Raw genomic sequence first — 21114 nt, forward strand, 5'->3', positions numbered from 1 at the left:
TTTCATGCTAAGGGACACTAAAAAGATTGGGCTGTGAAGAAAGCAAGGTTATGTCCTTGTGGGCCTGTAATATGATTAATTTATTGGTCATAATGTTCAGCACTGGGAATATCTTTTCCTGTGAGGAATACACGTACAGTGCAGCTATTTGAAAAGTTCAGTTTATTCTCGGGGTTGCAAAGCCTGACTTTGGCCAGAGGAACTTATCAGCATTTTTATAACATAGAAAAACAAGAAGCATTTCCTTTCATGATATACTTGCTTTCTAAGCAGAATACTCCTCTGCAGTTCTTACTTCAAGAAATAATAAACTATAGCACTGAAAACCTGAATTTGGTGATTAGAATACATTGAAATGGCAATATTCAGGCTTGGCAGTCTCAGTGGAACAGAATAAGCTATTTTTAGATCACATATGTTTTGAAAGTGTTGACATCAGAAGGAGAGTCTAGAAGTGCAGCTTCATTATTTCACCTTTTTAATTAGTAACCCATAGGTGACATTTACTTTTGGAGATTGATGATATTTTTGTGGAAAGTCACATAAAAACCCGGTATTTATGGTGCCCATAAAATCATTGAACTTCATCTTGCTGCATAATGGCAATAGTTAGAAGCCTAATTACACTTTAAAACCTGCCTGGAGACTGGGCTAAAGTCACTGAACATGTTCAATAGACCGTTGTGCTGGTGAATTGTAGTCTGATTCTTGACACTGAATAAAATGATTTTTTTTCCTTTAGGCCCTACCCAGAGAACAGTGTCCATAAGATTTTGAAATAATATGAAAATGGAACAAACTCGGTCCCTGTTAATCAACTGCCATTTAAATCTTTTAAAATCTTTTTCAGAGAAAGTCCATATTTTTTGGAGATGTGATTTTTTTTTTTTTTTTTTTTTTTTTTTTTTCCTGCTTCTGGAAAGCTTCAACTTAACATTCTCCCTGGAAACTCATTAAATGAATGCAAGTGTTGTCCTTGACTTCTGTGGGCAAGAGAGTATAAGAGAATTTGAATTTGCATTTCTTGATAGGTTGCTGCTGTTATTAGCTCTCTTTTTTCAGCTCTCTCTACTGGCCTATCTTGTCCAGTCTTATATATCAATACTTACATAAGTAATTTTTCTACTTACTTTCCCTATTAAGTCTTATCTTTTCATATGATATCTTTTACTTTATGTTGGAAAATCCATGCCCAAATTATAAAAGCCTTTGCCCTTGTTATTTTAGGCAAATGATGTACCTGAGTCTCTTCCCTCTAAGGCATTTATCTGATCATTAGTTATCCAAATTGATCTGTTGGCTACTGCTTTGTTTAATTCCAGTATTTTTTTCTTTTTCTTCATTCTTCAGTAACCTAACAAAGATTGAAACTAGATTAGTCTAATTGCATTTCCATCAATGATAATACATTTTTAAAGAATGTTTCCTGGCACCATCCTGTTAAATATTTTATCATGCAAACAGTCCTAGTTCTAATTTTTGGTTATGTTGCATCATAATTGTTTTGGAATGATTCACTTTTCACGGAGTGCTATGTAAGAGAAATAAATCTCTAATGTTTACACATTCACTTCTTTTCTAATTGATTACAATTTTTTCTTAATGCTTTTCAGATTTGCAGGAGCCCATAATTTCCTTATGAACTGTGCTCATTTCTTTTCATTCCCAAATCTCAGTGTTCCTTATTGAGAACTTTTTAGAAGAGGGCAGGCATCACCACTGTTCAGTACAAACCAAGGTCATCTGGTCCTACTTTCTTAATGTATTTTAAGATTATTTTGTTTATGATCACATAATCATAGAATGTGTTCTTTCCCTGATCTTCCAGTTATAAGAATGAGTGGAGTAAAAAGACATTCATGGATTTATGTGATGTTTTTAGTGTCCATGTATTTTTTCTATTACATTGAACAATATCTTTTATTTTGTTTCACTTACTGTGTTTACAGTATTTGTCTTGTTTTCATTTCAGACTTCTTCTATGTAGTTTTGACTCACCATTTTTCATGTGTTCTGTAATACCCAACCATTTTTAATATACTATTTAATATATTTCCTTTTATTTTTTTGAGTTAAAAACTTGACAGCATTTTACAATTTTAAATTGATATAACTTATTTTTATACTGCTGGTATGTTTGAAAGTACCAGTAATAAATGGTAGCCATCTTACTATGTCCAAGCTATCCTTTGATAGGTATCTCAGGTAGCTGCAACTGTGGCAAATTTGCTCACCCTTACAGCTGTTCAGATGAAGTAGGATGCATAGTCCTCATATTTATTACTCACCGAGTGAAAGAGGATATTACTTAGGAAATCATGTTTATATTTAAAATAGTACCTGTAAATTCAATAAATGTTTTTCAATTATTGCCCAATATTTGCTTGTAGTTTCCTGTTTTCTTGAAGATTCCTACTAAGAAGTTATCTTTATAGAATGTGTAATAGAAAGCACACATTAAAAGAATATTAACAGTGAAATCATTTGAAATTGAAGTTGTTATTTGATTTATTCAGTGTTCTCCAATGACTGTAGTGGGTTGCTAGATGTTTTGACATAATTCTAATTTTCCTTTGCTGGACTTTTCTGATCTTTTTAGTTCCTGTCAGTTCAGTTGGCTCTGAACAAGGAAGACACAAGTTAGACGTTTTCACTCATGGTCTTAGTCTTCGGGCATCTCTGGAAAGAATCCATAGCATAAGATGAGCAAATTATTTTACCCTCCCTAAATATACATTTTTAAGTAAGAAAAGATCCAGTATCAAGCTTCCACATACACCTCAGAAAATGTTTAGTAGTCATAATGGCTTGAATTTGATCTGAAGATTCATTTACGAGGTACATACCTGGAGTACCACATCTGTATCTATAAAGACAATATTCCAGCTACCTGCGGAATTTTCTAGGAATGTTGCTTCAAACTAACTTTGTTGAACTGGAAGCTGTAATGCAACTGGCTGTGGGGACATACCTCCAAACATGTATAGCGCAATAAACTATTATTTTTAAATGTAAAACATCCCTATTATTATGATTTGAGGGTTCCAAATGCAGCAGCACACAGAGGTTTCTACCACCACTGGGACCGTGTGAACTCAATCAGGACCCTGATCTCATACTACACAACTCAGAATAAATGAAAATGATTAAGTGTGGAAGTGGTGTTACAAAACATGTCTTGTTTGGTAGGGAATCATAAGTACTTAACAAAATAGTAAATTTATTACTTGTTTATTTCAGAGGCACAAGATAAGATGTGACCATGCAAATGGCATTATAGAAATGGTGATGGACAAATTTACAATTGATAATGAAGGTACCTACACAGTACAAATTCAAGATGGAAAGGCCAAAAATCAGTCTTCATTAGTTCTCATTGGAGATGGTAAGTTCGATGAAAAATTAAAACTCTGACTCATGTGAAGAATTAAACTTCAGTTATTCCTTGAGTACTTTATGACTAACTGATTATTCATTCACCTCTTCTAAAATTCAGCATTTAAGACGATATTGGCTGAGTCTGAGCTCCAGCGAAAGGAATTCCTCAGGAAGCAAGGTAAGAGAGTAAACTGGTGACTTAAGGGCCATTTTGCAGCTAATGATGCATTCCTGGTGAGTAGTAGGTGTTTCTAGCTTCCATACAACTTCATTAGAAGATGAGTATACTGCACAGTTGGAGAGGATATTGAAGCCTTGCTGGATATGGATCTTATTTTCCAACATTGTCATTTAAAACTTGCAAACTGTGACATTATTTTCATTAACTAGAGAAAAAGTGGAAATCTGTATAAGAGGTTATATTCGCTGAATATTCATAAGAAGAGTGCTTACTGTTGGCTCTGATCTAGCAAAACACTTCAGCATGTTTAGTTTTAAGCATACAAGTTGTACCTTTGTTATAACTGACAGAAGAGCTGCCAGTTCAGAGTCAGACCAGGAAGATTAAAAGTCTAATCCTGTGGATTCTATCCAGGCAAATCTCAGGAACCAAATATATGTATATTCATATCATAGTATCATAGTATTGTGCGAGTTGGAAGGGACCTTAGAGATCATCGAGTCCAACTCCCAGGATTCGAGCCCTCTGTGTAGCAGAGCGGCACTTCTACCCCCTGCTCCACAGGGGGGATTCGAACCCGGGCCCCCTGGTGTTGCAAACGGGAATTCTACCGCTGCACCACCGGGGCATATTTGTTATATAGCTGCTAGATGGTTACACTTTGTTAGATACATTTTATATATATATATATATATATTTTTTTTTTTTTTTTTTGAGCTAAAAGTGAGAATTACTACTAGATAGCTAATTCAGAATTCTATCACTGTGAAATACTGAAAGAATTGAGTTTGAGCTCTAGTTTGTAATTTTTACTTGGCAAGGAGTTGACTTTTAGGATGAACGTAATGACAATAATAACAAATTGTTCTAAATAGTTATGAAGTTATGATGAAGTTATCTGAATAAGCACTGTAATTGTTATATTCTATCTTTAAAGAAAAAGAATTATTCTGTTTACTGCATAAACTCACAAGAGATTCAGTTCTCAGTGATCTAAGCAAAAGTCTAGAAATTTGCCATATCTCAGATCTGAGTATCGCAATTACAGGCTATATCCTACAGACAAGAAAACATACTTATAAATTTACTGATATGAGTAACCACAACTTGAAAAGGATTAAACATATCAGTAAATTTTCTTACTGACATATATATTTGGATTTGGAACCACAGTAGGGAACAGGAATATTTTTAAACTACAAATAATTTGGACAAAAGTTGTCTGGCATGGTATTTTGGCTTCAAATATTCAATTGGTTGAGAGCACATTTGTCCATTATCAAGTTCCACTTGCATTCAATACAGCATCTTAATTGCAACTATTTTGTTTCTTTCCCACCCTTACTTGGAAATTGGGCATGAACATACTTAGCAAGCTTGTTTATGTCACTCACCTTTTTACGTTCTGGAATGGTACATGACATCCTAGAAAAAGACATGTGCCTTAGGTTTCTAATTGGTAGGTTAGACACGTGGGTTAATACAGTGAATAATTCCTGCAGGATTTTTCCTCTTGTGCATTAAGGAGTGCCCTCTGATCATTCTGATATAGGGATGTTAGAATGTAATTATCATTCTTTTTGTTTCTTTTGCTAGAACTGTCAGATATCCTTTCCTTCCTTCTACCAACATATGCTTTAAGAATGTTTTGTTTCTTAGGTCCCCACTTCTCAAAGTTTCTATATTGGGAAGTTACAGAAGAATGTGAAGTTCTGCTGGCTTGTAAGGTGAGGAAATACACTTGAAGTATTTTTTAGAACGTGTTGCTTAATAGTTGAGGAGAAAAATGCAATAAAAGATTTTGATCTTTTTATAATTAGATCCTTTTAGACATGCTTTAAACTAAACTTTCTGATATTTTCAGCAGTAAAACTAGACAAAATCTACCCTCTTCCAGTTGGCCTTCTGGACCGCAAGCACACACTGCTGGCTCATGTTGAGTCTTTCATCTTCTGACATCCCTAAATCTTTCTCCTCAGGGCTGCTCTCAAGCCATTCTCCACCCAGCCTGTATTTGTTCATGGATAATCTAATCTTTTACAATAACCGTGAGCCATAAAGTTATTTCAGTGCAATAACCAGCCCTAACAGGTTCTCCTCTATCCACAAAAAGTATCTCAGTTTGAAATCTTCCCTCATTGTTTTCTGATTTGGAGGTTCCTCTACTAATATATATATATAAAATTTAATCAAATGTAGCCAAACATGTAACGAAAGTTTTAGAATGAGTGCTATAAAACAGGATTTTTATTATATTTGGCTAATGACATTCAATTCTTTTGAAAGCTAATTTGTACAGAATTCATAGTAACTTCTGCTATTAAGGTCTTATATGCCATTCTAAACTGATGTATTTTCACTTTTGTTGCTCTTCTCTAGAAAGACTAATTACAGGCCTCAATTAAGGACTCAATCTAAGTTAATTGAATTCAGTTAGCATCAAACTGTTCTTCACTGCCTTTTCCTGTAGCACATACTCTACTGTATTCATTTTCTCCGTTTCTTTGGAATACTTTTTGACTTTTAATTAGATCAACTTGAATCACTCATTATAAGCAATTCACATGCATCTTTTTTATTTCTTCTCTCTGCTCACTAATTAGGAGTCCTTTAACCTCAACTTATTCCCAGCAGAACTGACCTGGGTGGTGAAGCTGCCACTCAGTGAGCCCCGATTTTACCAAGGCTCATTAACTAATGTGGTACCTTTGCTAGTATTGAGATGTATATTTCCAGCACTTTGTAATCTCAACATGCATTTGCCTCAGGCATGAACTCTGCTTATCCTTTTGTTCACACATGAACCAGTTATACTAGTCTTAACTCTCTACAAATTAATCTGAAATTATCCTTCATTTCTTTGACTTTAGAGCCTGTTTATACCACCGTGAATGGCTGATACACTTTTTATTGGTGTATCTTTTGTTCATAGGCTCAGAAAATTTTATGTAAATGCAGTCTAGGATGTAGGCTGTCTGCAGACTCATCATTTTAACTATGCTGTTGACCTTAAAATATTACTGTTAGTGGGTGACTGGACATTAGGTTCAGGCCATTGTTGATTGTGACTCTAACTAATTTTTATACATAGGAAGAAGTTGAAAATTGAAAGGATTTATCTTACTAATTTCAGGTACCAGACATTTAAGTTAGAAGAAGTGCTGCTGCCTCAACCTATATTTGCAGTAATAAAATGTCCAATTAGCAATCTCTGCCTCCCCAGGCCATATCCTTATATTCACACTGCTCAGTTGGCTCCCTGTCGATAAGACAGGGCATGCACAGGATGCTTAGCACTTGGCACAGGCCTCTTCTAGACTCTGCCTTGTGCCTGTGCTCAAAAATAGTTTTCATGGGTGTTTTCACCTCTTGAAAGAGCCTGGGATAATGTGAACAAGGTGCTGTGATCTTCAGGAGAGAGCTTTTGGCCAGGACCTTATCAAAGGCTGTGGTATGGAATGATGTCTTTGGGAACTGGATTTTTGGGTATGGCAGAGGACTGATGGTAAGATCCAGGTTCACAACATAAAAAACATATGTGTATTGTGTTATATTATAACACATCCAAAGAAGTATACATTCCCTTCGGCATCACTTCCTTTCTATGAGATTGGACCTGATTTAATTTTTTCTTAAAATTTAATTCTAATGATCTTATTATTGGTATTGCAAATGCACCAATTTGTATTTGAATGACAGAGGGATACGTTTGTCTACCTGAATGATAGTTTGAAGGTGTTTTCTCTTTTTTTGCATGCTTGTTCTTCTATACATGCCAGCATCTACTACCATTTTTTCTTCCATAAGTTCTAAATTTCAGAATGTTAGGAAGCTATCCACTTTTGCTTATCTTTGACTTATTTATACTCTATCTGTTAAAAGCAAAATTTTTGGTGTGTGACTAAACAGTAAAAAGGGTAACTTTTCATAGTAAATGTCAACATCAAATAACTTTGGCACTGCAAACTACTTGTGTCTGAATCTCAGTGTATTTATTGTCAGATTGAGAACTAACAGACTTTCATGAAAAACTGTTGAAAAGTGTTAAAGGTTTCTTCCTTCAGGCTTTGTTCAAATTAAATTGCCAGTCATCATATGGCTACAGGAAAATCCACCTTATAGTTACTGGCAAATGTAAAATGCTTCTCATTTTTTCAGGCAAGACATTGCTTTGGGCCAGATTGTGAACCCATATGCTTTCAGAGGCATATAGCAACCACACTGATTATTACACAGCAGTATATGTGGTTCTATTATCAATAGTAAGATTATGTAAAGTTAAAAAATTGGTGAATGTATTTTCCTCCAAGAAAGCCACTTGATATATAGAAATAAATTAACTCCTAGGCTGCCCAGTATCCATTTGTTTAGTTATTTTCAAGATTTTCTCCACTGACTGCCTGGGGACTCAGAAATATCTTACCAGCTATGTACTTCTACCAAAGCCTTGTTAACTTGGGGTACCCTACCCCATGACCTGGAAGTCTCAGATGGAGAGCAGAATAAACCCTCCCATGATTTAGGTGGAAACTATTAGAGTCCTACTGCTCCACCTGGACTGCCACAAGTCCATGGGGTCAGATGGGATCCACCTGTGAGTGCTGAGGGGGCTGGTGGAAGTGATAGTCAAGCCACTTTGCATCATCTATCATCTTGGTCAAACCAGAGAGGTTTCAGAGGTTTGGAGGCTTGCCAATGTGATTCCCATCTACAAGAAGGGTCATAAATGAAATCCAGGGAACTATAAGCCTTTCAGCCTGACCTTGGTTCCAGGAAAGGTTATGGAGCAGATCACACAGCATGTGCAGAACAGCTAGGGGATCAGGCCCAGACAGAGTGGATTCATAAAAGGTAGGTTTTCCTTGACCGAACTTATTTCCTTCTATAATCCTATGTGGGACTGTTCTGTACAGAGAAGAGGAGGCTGAGGGAGATGTTGTTGCTCTCTACAACTACCTGAAGGGAGGTTGTTGTGAGGTAGGGGTTGGCCTCTTCTCCCACGTAACTAGCAATAGGACTAGAAGGAATGTCCTCAGGTTGTGCCAGGGGATATCCAAGTTGGCCGCTGGGAAATACTTCCTCTCTGAGAGATGGACTTGTAGGTCTTTTTCAACTTTGGTGATTCTATGATTCTATGATTCAGTGACTGGGGACTCAGGCTAGGTACACAAATAACATTGCATTTATGCAATTTTTGGAATGAAATGAGGATAGCAACATCAAATAAACTCTAGTACTTCTGAAGAGAAAAAAAGTAAAATATATTGCCAAGGTTTGTAATTACAGCTGAGCTTTTGGCTTCTTTGAATTCACACTTCTATGTCATTCATCCAGCAACATTTTAAGTGTTTCTAATGCACAATTTATATTTCAAAATTAGAACAGTACATGAGATATACATGTACTCTATGTATTGCTCAGATCAGATGCTATTATTACAGCAAAATTTTGGTTTTCAAGAACCTTTTCTGCATTTATACCACTTTGTTAAATTCTGTTGTATCAAGAGACAGTCCTAATTTGTAGGATTCCTCAAGTCTTTGTATTCCCCTTAGGACACGTAGTGGAAAAAAGGATTTCTAGTGCAGCTTACAATTTTGAAGTCCAAAATGTTCATGGAATAGTAATTTCAATGGCTCTTTGTGGTGTTGCCCTGAATGGCATTTCTTAGGTAGCCAGGATAAATGTACAAACTGAATGAGTGTTCTCCAAGATAGGGTCTAGATTTTATGTTACAGGTCTCTGGAGACATGGCAAACACAGAGGACAGAGGAAATTGCAGAGGCTCTAATTTCAAATATATTTTTTACAGATAGCTCTAGACAAACTGCAACCAGATAACAAGTGAGTGAAACTCCTTAAGGGAAGAATCTGACAGAATTGTCTTTAAGGATTTGACAATGCTCTGAAGCTCTAAGCTGCCTACTTCCAACCAGTTCGTTGCTGCAAATAAATGCTATAGAAGTAACATTCCACTGAATAGGACTTGGTTTGGATTTATTTTTTTTTCCCCACTTAACTTGATTTGACATGTGTTATAAAAAAATGGCTTCTTATGCTGCAAGTATTTTTGTGACCATGTATAGTACAGTATCTTTCATCAGGATATAGCCATGATTATGTGCCTTTTTCTGCTGTACAGATTGCAAACACAAAGAAGGAGACTGTTTTCAAGTGGTATAGGGATGGTTCTGGGATTGATGTTGATGAGGTGCCTGATCTGCAGAGGGGAGAATGTCACCTCACTATTCCAAAGGTACAGTATCACCTACTGATTAGAAATGACAGCTTCTGCTTGATGTGCTATGGATTTTCCAGGCAGATCACTCAACCAGCTATCATGATTTCTATGAACAGTTTTAACAAAAGGCATATTTTCTACCCTTCAATTAGCTAGTGAGTAGTTACTGTGAGTAAAAGTGTATACATTTTTGCTATAAATTCAGACATGTCTTGCATAAATTGCTTCAAAATCCTTAGGTGACCTCTGTGTTTTGTTTGTTTGTTTGTTTTGTTTTGTTTTTTCTTATTCCTTAATTTTTCAGTTTGTTCCATCACTTTGTATTTTACGGTTGTCTTAGTTTTATTTCCTGAGGTATATGACTTTTTAAGATTTATCTTCTTGCAAGCAAAATAATTTGTGACTGAAGCCTTATCTTGAATAGTTGCTTTCTTTCTCAACTGTTGAAACATCCCCTAGATCAAGTCTTTGTGTTTTCAGCATAATGTGCATTCAGTTTAATTTTTTTTACTTATTATGATTATTTTTTAAAATTATCTTCATGTTTTTATAATTTATTCCCTTCATTTCACTTGCAACAGGATACTGGCTTTCCAGTGGCTTTATTTTTCATGTGTAGACTTTTTGGAGGGAGGGTGGTTTCAGCTTGTCTTGAATTGCTCTCTTGACTTGTCATTTAACTACATGACACTTTTTCTATTATTACTTGCTTGCAGGCTTGTTTAAATCTAAGATTCATTTAAGCAGCCTCCAACCCGAATATAAGTATTTACATATTTTCCTTTAAGGTTTCAAATAAAATAAAAACGTTCAAACAAAAAACTACTGCCTTTAAGGCAGTATCACTGTGTTAGTTTATAGAATGTTCATTTTCTAGGGATAATGAATGCACTATTGTAACACACATGTAATTTGACTATAGCTGTTGCTTGAAGAAATCCACTTAGTTGATTCTTGAAAAGTTGAAGGGTATAGATATATTCTCTTGCTCTGCACATAATGACTCCAAAAAAATAATAGTTTCAAGTGAATAAAAATTGCATTCCTAAAATTTATGTGAGTTGCAGTTACCCTCTATTACATCTTACTAAGCTACTTCTAGTTTCTGGTGATAAGGATCAATCTCTATGTTTCTATGAAACAAGAGAAAGAAAGGAAGAAAACTCACAGCTCATTTGAATAGAACTTGAATTACATTCTATGCTTAGAAACTAGATATAGCTACTTTAAAAAAAAAACAAACACAAAAACATTTACAAGCCATTTATAGTTTCCCATGGTATCTCTGGCAAGATTATTCAATAGTAAGTTAATTGCAGTACAATGTCTGCTGTTTGATTTAGAGAAGCATGCAGAGGTTAAGCAAATATATTCATATCAAGTTGGTCAGTAAACATCCTGTGCTTTTCTTGTAGTTGTCTCGCAAGGATGAAGGAGTTTATAAGGCAACACTGTCAGATGATAGAGGTCATGATGTCTCTACTCTTGAATTATCAGGAAAAGGTAATATTTGGTTTACTGTGTCAAAGTAATGATCTCTACATTCACTCAAAAGATGTTCAACAGCTACCTTTGCAAACTGCAAGCTAGCCAGCATATTTGTGGTTCTTCATATTTCAGTGCCTTCCTTATGGCATTGAAGCCTCAACTGTTGTTGAACAGTTTAGAAGGGGTGACACTGTGTCTCATAATGATTACTTTCTAGAACCCTCACAGGCAAGACGTGAGATAAATTTTAATCAAGCAGGCACCACCTTTTATGTGGGATCTTTTGTAAAGAGCTCTTTGTCAAGTTCAGTAAGTTTTAATGTCTACAGAAGACCCTCAGCATCAGGTCTTTTAAAGTGCCAAATACATTAAGGTGGGAGTCTCAGTGGGGAATGACTGTTACTCTAATTGTAAAATTGTAGAGCTGTAATTCAGAAACTGTGAAAATTTTCAAGTAAAGGATTTTCAGGTAAAGTTTATGCTGACCACTGGAATGAACAGAAGATACTGTGGTTCTCCATCTTATTGTCAGCTGTCCTTCCCAAGCAGGAAAGAACCCCTGCTACAAGAAAGTGCTCCAGTCTTCTATTATTTTGTATAATATTCTCCCCTTCCAGCATCCCATCAATACTGTGATTTTTTTTTTTTTTAAATTTGGTATGATACCTGGTTTTTATTTGCTGTTGAGAAGTTTATATTTGCCAAGTGCTCCGCTACTGGAAGCAGATGGGTATTGTTTTCTCCAAAAATTTGATAATTTTTTATTTCCCTTTCACTCTCCTCTGAATATGAACCATCAAATTAATGACCTCTTACTGTTTCTGGCATGAAGGATACAGTACCAAAGATCTGACAGTACATGGCAGACGCTGCATGCAGTGGGTACATTCATTGACACAGCACAGAATTTATGCATTGTTCACAGGTAGTCTCCAATTTGTCTTGTACACCTGTTAAAATTTTAATGGTTTTCTTTGCCTGAGGATAGGAAGATTTCCCATATCACTTTAATTAAACTAAGCATAACAAAGCTATATTTTGATTAAATTTTGATGGCACATTTTCTTTCTTTCTTTCTTTTTTTTTTTTTTTCCTTGCTGCAGTATATGATGATATAATGTTGGCACTGAGCAGAGTCAGTGGTAAGTCAATGTTGTCTTGAATTTTCATGTAGGGTAAGTAAATGTTGTCTTGAATTTTCATGTGGCTTTCTTATAATAAAGTCATCTGAACCTGAGGCAGACAATTTTTATTGTAAGTGGGAAATCTATGACAGTCACAATAAACATTTTTATGGGCATGCTATTAAGATTTTGAGTAGGCATTTGACCTTTCTAATTGACATTATTAAGAAGGAAAAAAGTATTATTTCACCTGGCTTGTTTGGTTTAGATACTGTGACAATGTTATAGCAATCATTTTCTTTATAGTTCCCATTAGTGATTGAGACTTATGATGCAGATAGAACTTGATTCTGATCCTAATGCCAATAAGAAATTCAGAGCCATACCAGTGAAAGAATAGGAATTGCACTCAAATAAATTTTGCATGCTATTAAAATCATAGCACCATTGTTTTATGGCAATTCTATGACTAGCTGGTTACTTCGCATAGGATCGTGCTAGTCATAATGTTTGTATATGATCATAAAACCACGAACTCCCACTAAACTTTCATCTGACACAAATCAGCAGATCTCCTTTGAGAAGCATGAATCATTGTCTCTTTACGGTACTTGAGAACAATGGTTCAGATCTTGAAAATTTTTTGGTCTTCCATTTGACAGTTTTCTGTTCATTTCATTGTATGGTTTGATTTAAATACATACCATTTCACCATAGGCAAGACTGCTTCTCCACTGAAGATACTCTGCACTGAAGAAGGAATAAGGCTCCAGTGTTTCTTGAAGTACTACAATGAAGAAATGAAGGTCACCTGGTCTCACAGGTAGATGAGAATATATTTTCAAGTTCATGACTATATTCAAATTTATTTGAGAAAAATGTAGCCTTGAAGATTTATTATTTTGTATTCTGTGACATTCCTGTAGAAAGTGGAGCGCATGAGTAAATTTTTCTTAACAGCATTTTATATTCTCAGTTCACATAGGTGGTAGATACAATAAAAGAAATATTCACAGACTTGTTCAGTACTTAGAAGTAACAGTGCAAAAAAAGTACCTACAGTGGTTCAGTCTCTTACTCAATGCCAGATTTTTTGTCTTCCACTATGTTATTCTAGTTGGTTCAAAGACAGTTAAGAATTGGAGCACAGTTTTCTGTTCAAGGTTGCTCTTTTCTATGAATGGAAGAAATCCTCCTCCAGAAGTAGGTGAATACCAAAGATCTGTTCTCACCATTTAATATAAGCAATAAACCACAACATTCAGACTTTTTCACACCAAATATTTTAATTCCACTCCTCTTCCTCGAAATGACAGTACTTTTTTTCATCCTCACGTTACTTTAATTTTAGACTTCAGCTGTACTTTTTATTCATCTGTGTATTTAGATTTAAATGTGTGTCCAAGTGTTTTGGTATGTTAGGCCTAAATTATTTTGGAAACTTCATGGAGGACTTTGAAGGATTTTAAACCTCTTCAGATATTTTCAACTTTTGTAGTCCTTGATGACCTCCAAAGATGACATAGTGAAGTGTCTGACCTGGACAGAAAGAGGATGATGTTGCTGTACATTGTCCTAGTCAGTTGGAAATGTGAGATAAGTGTCAGTGATCATTAGGTTCAGGGAGTGCAAGCAGACTTCTATGAGGGTGCTCAGCTTTACTTATAATTCAAGCTTTGTATTCAGTAAGTTCTGCTCCTTCTTTCAGTAAATTTGATATTTGTGTGATGAAAAGGAGAAGAAACTTTTTTTTGTTTGTTTGTTTTTTTGTCTCAGTCAGCTTGAGTTTTAAAGGTGACTTGTTCCATTCCACTGTATAATTCATAGAAACATAAAACCAGAGAATATGGAAATATCAGCATGCAAATTTATATCTGATAGCTGGTATCCCCCACATACCGATATTCCAGATTTTATGGTAGGTCTTCCATGTTATGTTATTAAAAACATTTTGAACAAATAACATTTCAGTCATTTCATAAATATTATGATTAGGAGCTGGAGTTGTTATGAAGAGCTAAAACAAATACTAAAACCAACCAACCATAAATAACCAGCATCCTCTACACTCCCCCATACTTGTTCCTTTTTCAAATGGAGTTCTAGCACATTGTTCCTGGACAAGAAAAAAGACTGAACATTTCTTGTTTTTTAAACAGCTGCTCTCACATCATGAACTATAGTAAAAAAATTTCCAGCTAGCTTTGAATTATCCATTATAACGAATAGCAGGAAATATAATAATATAAGACCTGAGACCAGAATGCATTATCCACTCATGGCACAGTAGGGAATAAAGTATTTTGTAATAAATAGTTATTTCTATCCAGGTATGTATTTCAATATACTGAACTCAATGTAATCCTTTTACAGAGTGAGAGAAATAATAAAAATTCCTTTTCCTCATCAAACTGGTTATGAAGCCAAATCAACCATGTCTGTGCAAATACATTAACTGATCAAAGAAAAGCCTATGATGACTTAATCTATGAAACAAACAAACAAACAATACCTTCAGTTAAGCATGCTTTGGAAGAGGGAAAATAAAAAATCTTTAGTTAATGAGAGAAAGAAAACTTCTTTGCAAGCCATTGGAAATAGTTTGGTTTCCATACTCTTCCTAGATAGTTTCTTCTATTTCCACTCTTCAGAATAGATTATGGAGCAGAAGAATAACTGATCTAAATTAACAGAGCATTTCTTATATTGAGAAGTGATGATCAGTGATGATTATTGGAATGCTACTCTTTTTTTTTTTTTTTTTTTTTAAGTACATATTTACTAATTATCAGCATTTAGAAAATTTGCTTCTTGTCTTGATCTTAAAAACAAATGAACAAGCAAAGGTGTATTTTATCTTGATGTGAGAATAATGCCTTCTATGTAAGTCTTTCATTATTTTATTAATATTTTTGGAAGTTAATAAAAGGTAAATATTTTCTTCCTCTCAGAAAAAAAATATATTTTTTTTCTTAAGCTGACTATTCTAATGTATACAAGAACATTGTGCATGAAGAGTTTAGAACTCTGAAGTCACAGCATATTCACATTCATATATATATGGGCAAATAGACACAAGTACAGATGTCTTTGTATGTGGGGAGAAAAAAAAAAAAGAGAGAATGAAGGTATAAATCTTCAGAAGGAAAGATGAAGTTAATGATTCCAAAGAGTTTCATACTCACACTAGAAAGAAAAGAATCTCCTGTGAAATTGCATTCCCTAGTTGCAATTTATTTCTAATTTGGAAACTGTATGTTGTCCTCTGTAACTTTTTATAGATGATCTCCTATGGAGAGTATATATGAAAAGAATGTTTGATCACATTTCTATTCATTTTTTCAAGGGAATCTAAGATTTCTTCTGGTGAAAAGATGAAGATTGGAGGTGCAGAGGATGTTGCCTGGCTGCAGATAACTGAACCCACTGAAAAGGATAAGGGGAACTACACCTTTGAAATCTTTGGCGAAAAGGAATCCTTCAAACGTACACTTGATCTGTCTGGGCAAGGTAGATTTTTAAGATCATACTTACGTGGTGACTTTTCACAGATTAAACAGAATTAATCAGGAATAAGAAGAGGAATGCAGTAAAAATAGACAGCCTGTGGTCAAAATTATTTGCAATTTGGTTGCGTAACTGTTTTTACCACTAGTGACACTGTATTCAGGATTTGGTTTTCCCTTCTGCTACTGCTTAACACTGTTGTTTTTAAAAAGGATTCAGTAAGGATATGTTTGTAAATGCTTATACTGAGCCCAAAATGCAAATAATGTTCATGGACAACAACTCTCTCAACTGTTATGTTACAGCTTTTGATGATGCCATTACGGAATTCCAGCGACTGAAGTAAGTGCTTCATCTTTTTCATCTTAATGCTATAACAATAATGTTATCACAGGAACATTATTTCATTAATAATCTTATTAATAATATAATATTTTTTTGTATTTTTTTTCCTCTCCTCAACAATTTTAGGGCAGCCGCTTTCGCTGAGAAGAGTAAGTTTATTTTACACTTTATTTTGCATGTTCTATATTCTAGTTTAGTGATTTCCTTAAGACATCTATCATGATAAGCTGCCATACCTGTCAAAGTTCTGTAATGGCAGAAATCACATATTACTGCAGAATATTGCAATAATAGTAGTAATTTGAGGGTTATTTCTCTTTAATTCCAATGGAAAGCTTCTGAATGTGCATTTTACACATTTTGCAGTGATTCACTATGTCTTATAGGATCTGCAGAGTTTTTGTGAGATGTGAGTGTCTGAGTGTCACACAAGGAGGTGTTGACAGAAAGCTAAGAATGATACTTAATATTGGGATCTGCATATTAAGTAGAAAAAAACTGCTAATGACTGCTGGATACAGAGCATGTTGAAAGAGAGATAGTAGGGAAACTTGTTACTGCAGGAACTCTGGTACAAAGATGCAGTGTATCTTGAAAGATGCTTCTGCCCATGAAAATGATGGCAGGATAGATTTTCCTCTCATCTTAGATATCACTGCATTGCTGAAAGTATCTACTTTGCTTTGCTCTTTATCCAAAGCTCAAGATGTAAAGCTTGGTAACAGCTTCAAGGCTGTTGTGTCTATCAGCTTACAACTCCATAGCACAATCTCTGCTAAAAAATGTGAGGGAACCATAAAATATGTTAATAAGAAATAACACAAAATATTGTAAAAAGTACATTATTTAATATTAAATTGACCAAGAATTCCAGTGCATGCCTATTCCAAGACAAGCCCAAACAGAAATCATGACTAGTGTGACACCATGTTAATAAAATCACTAAGAAATGAATAACTTTGAACACTAAACTTCACTCTTTTATTTATTTATTTATTTTAACTTCTAGATCGTGGTAAAGTCGTTGGTGGTTTACCTGATGTTGTTACTATAATGGATGGGAAGGTAAGGACAGTTTTTATCACTCTGCTGAAATTTCACACTAGTGAAATGTTTTTTTCAGTGGGGAGAGGGAAGTAATACAGACGATTCTGCAGAGTTGAGAGAAAAAGAAGTAGTCATTTAATTGTGTTGTGAAGCCTAAGTACCATAAACTGGTTACACAGGGGAAGCACAGCCTAATTCCTATCTCAGGCAGGCAAGGTCAGACTCGAGAGGTGCTGGTCTTTTGTTCTGATTACGTGGAGACCGAATTAACTGCAAACTCAAATCTGGGCTAGGTCTCAGCTCTGAGTACTGAGCAGAGCAGTTCAAGGAGAGAAACCACTCTTGTCCTCTAGGAGAATCTGAAGAGGCAGGAGAAGACAGCCACTCTCTGACACCCAATATAATACAAGAGGAGGTACTTGGAAATGGTTGTTCATTCAGTATAAGAACTAAGGAGTGCATAATTAAACATAATTTCAAGAGGTTCATAATATATTTGTGCTTTAATAACTTAGATCAAAATAGATTTGAGTCCCTCAAAAAAGGAAATGGTAATGTTATGAAAAAAAATCCAGCAATGGCTATTAAACAGTCATCTTAATACAGCTTGTACTTATAAACAGTATATAATCCAACAAATTATGGAAGGAAGGAAGGAAAGTGCACTTGAAGCAGGATCACAGCATTCATTCTCATCTTTGTACACTTATTTATGCAGTTGTTTTTGACCACTAAGAGAGCTAGGACTTTGTTCCAATGTACTATAGCAGATCAACTTATGAGCCAGTGTGACTCTTACTATCCGTAGTTTCTTAAGAGCGTGTTGAACAGGGTGTTTAAATGTACTATGTGATGTACATCTTCAGAGGCTACAGCTGTATTACCCTGTGTGAAAACTGTCCTTCTCATGGCCAGAGAAAGGGTAACACACAGCTCTTCCAGATTTTATTGTACATGGCCATTTCTAGATATCCAGATACAGCCTCTTTAGAAGTGGTGAATCAAGGAGGCCTTACAGTGGATGCTGAAAGCTGCTCAACTTTGGACCAAATCGAGATGAGATTATTTTATTCTTGTCCCATTCCTCCATCTTTGGTGCCTTCCCATTGTAGTAGACAAAAGCACTTCATGGCAAGAAAGCCAGTCTCTTGGGAAGTTAGGTATAATTCATTTGATGACCAACATCTTAGTTTTTGTTAGGAAACAGCCAGGAGAAGTCAGTCTGACTGCATGCATATGATAGCTGCAGTTTCCTCATAAAAACTTATGCCCTATGGCCCGTGACCTTAAATTAAGGAAATGCTACATAAAAAGTTTCCAGAAGTTAGAAGGGTTCAAAGAGGCTTAACTATATGAGGATTAAATAACTGAATATCCAAAGGAAATATCTCTGATTCCTTAAATCAAGTAAAGCAAAACATACCAGAAATAACTGAAATTTTAAATTTACATGTAAATTATATATGAATAGGTACTATGCAAAATTCATGTAACTATGAATGAGAAGTAGCTATACAAAAAGAAGAAAAAGGAAAGAGAGGTTTCCTCACACGATGGAATGGTATATCTATGCAAATATATGAACACAAGACAAAGCTTTACTAACTCTTGTTAAGAGGGTATAAATGATTTTAGTCCACATCTATAATTTAACAAATTAGAACAGACCCAAATGATCTAAAATGATTGTGGAATATATCTGCTCTCTGGCAAGCTTTTAATATTAACATATTAAGGCTTGATTAATTATTATGAATGAATTATTAATTGCTCTTAAATGAGGTCATTTTTGAGGGCAATAGTCATGAAACATTGCTCAAGTTACAGAAAGGACAATGAGACTTAAACTTGCTATCTTCTATCAGAATTTGTTTGATTTCCCAACGTTTGATTTTCATGTTTACATTACTCCTTTAAATATTTTATAGTAATGTTAGTTCCTATAGGTCATTAGTTAACTTCGCATCCTACATGATATCACTTCTTTAAGTGTACTTGCACTTAGGTAGTCATCAGGTTGTACCCAGTGTATGTAAATCTTCCTTCAACAGTCCCCTCTGATTTTGGAGACACACATATGCAAAACTGCTTCTCCTTGTGTATGTATGGTGCTTCCAATCACTTAAATGTCAGATTTTTCTTTTTTTTCCTCACTGTGTTATATCATTCCTATTTGTTCACTGGAATTCAAGAAAAATAGTGCAAAAAACATGCACATGTACACAAGGATTGTGTACACATACAGTGGTGAAAACGGGGTTCAGAAAGTGATCCATATAGATTTGGAAGAATAACCACCAAAATTCTCTGAGCTTCTTCAGTCCAAGTTCAGTTCTGAGAAAATACCTGAACTGTCAGGATCACCTACGAAGTCATTTCTGCTGTTCTCTTAACACACTGAGCATGCATGTAACACTTTCACAGCCTTTATGAATTATTTAGTCCTCATAAAATATTTCCATTTTACCAGTCAGCAGCATTTGTAATCGACGTCTGATGATTCATGTCATATACTATGTTTTAATTTTTTTTTTATTTTTATATATTTTTTTTAATGTCATCTCAAGGAGTAAACTCAAGAGGCCTAGGTTGGAAAAGATTTTCTCAGTTCTCTTCCCTGCTGTGTACAGGGAATCTACAAGGTTGTTTTTAAACCTATCATTGCTTGAATATCATGTCAGACTAATGGGTTGCCAGGAGTCTCCTGCAGGCAGGACTGCATTGGCAGTCCTACTTAGCGTATTTAGAAACTTACCCCGGGGCTATTGCTGCATCACAGTCACTGGAAAGATGGTGGAAAGTCTCAGTGGAAGAGAAAAATATAGAAACTCTACTTTTCAGTCCTCAAGAACATGCTACCTGTCTTACTTTAATTTACTAGGAATAAGAAATGCCTGAAAGTAATACTGAGAAATTCTGTTTAAACAAACCTGACTAATCCTTAAAAATATTTCTTTTTTAACTCCCCTAGACTCTGAATCTGACCTGTACTGTGTTTGGAAACCCTGACCCAGAAGTGGTTTGGTTCAAGAATGACAAGCCCCTTGAGCTTAATGAGCACTATTTGGTTTCACTGGAACACGGAAAATATGCCAGTTTGACAATCAAAGGAGTGACCTCAGAAGATTCGGGCAAATATAGCATTCATGTCAAGAACAAATATGGTGGGGAAACAGTAGATGTCACTGTAAGCGTATACAGACATGGTGAAAAAATACCTGAAGTCAACCAAGGCCAGCTTGCAAAACCTAGACTAATACCACCATCATAATCTAGTTCTATCTAGAACACAGGAGCATGATAAAATCCAATAAGTAAAGCTTGTAACTATGTTTGATGAACAAAGTAGTATATGTGAGCTGTAGATGAGGTATTCCCATACATAACTGATAGGTGCTCTCCAAACGGAAACTGAGCTTTTCGAAGTTTGCTTTAGGCTGGTAGCTGTGCTACAGCGCTGTACACATGTGCACTGAAACCATTATGACTACATGTAGTAGGGTAGTACTTCTAAATAGCAAAAAGCCAAATGCCTGCCAAAAGTTCTTATGGGCAATGGTAGATTGCATAAACCTACAGTAAACCTCTGTTTCTACACATCCAAAAAAACCCATTGAGCACTCTCTCGAGAAAACTGAGAACAAATGTTTCATCATAGAAGGTAGTGAACTGTAGTTACATGCTCAGAAATGATTCCTGCTCTGTTACACACACAGTCCCTTTGGCTTTGAAGCCTCTGATCTCATAACTTTAGTGGATAGTCTCTATTTAGTAATTATATTGTTATTTTATAGTGTGAATTT

General features: G+C 35.2%; 1 protein-coding gene across 1 annotated transcript in view; it reads left to right on the top strand.

Moving 5' to 3' along the window:
* The window catches only part of MYOM2 (myomesin 2), a 67482-nt gene extending 46777 nt beyond the window's left edge, over positions 1-20705 (top strand). The window contains exons 26-37 of the mRNA XM_072332528.1: positions 3241-3385; positions 3497-3556; positions 5219-5286; positions 9702-9815; positions 11216-11303; positions 12392-12430; positions 13130-13235; positions 15759-15922; positions 16225-16261; positions 16391-16413; positions 17274-17329; positions 20283-20705. Coding sequence (XP_072188629.1) covers positions 3241-3385; positions 3497-3556; positions 5219-5286; positions 9702-9815; positions 11216-11303; positions 12392-12430; positions 13130-13235; positions 15759-15922; positions 16225-16261; positions 16391-16413; positions 17274-17329; positions 20283-20582 — 1200 coding nt within the window. The 3' untranslated portion in view covers positions 20583-20705. The remainder of the gene's footprint in view (positions 1-3240; positions 3386-3496; positions 3557-5218; positions 5287-9701; positions 9816-11215; positions 11304-12391; positions 12431-13129; positions 13236-15758; positions 15923-16224; positions 16262-16390; positions 16414-17273; positions 17330-20282) is intronic.
* The last annotated feature ends 409 nt before the right edge of the window (positions 20706-21114 follow it).

Source organism: Excalfactoria chinensis, chromosome 3, assembly GCF_039878825.1.
Source record: "Excalfactoria chinensis isolate bCotChi1 chromosome 3, bCotChi1.hap2, whole genome shotgun sequence".
Classification (NCBI taxonomy): Eukaryota; Metazoa; Chordata; class Aves; order Galliformes; family Phasianidae; genus Excalfactoria; species Excalfactoria chinensis.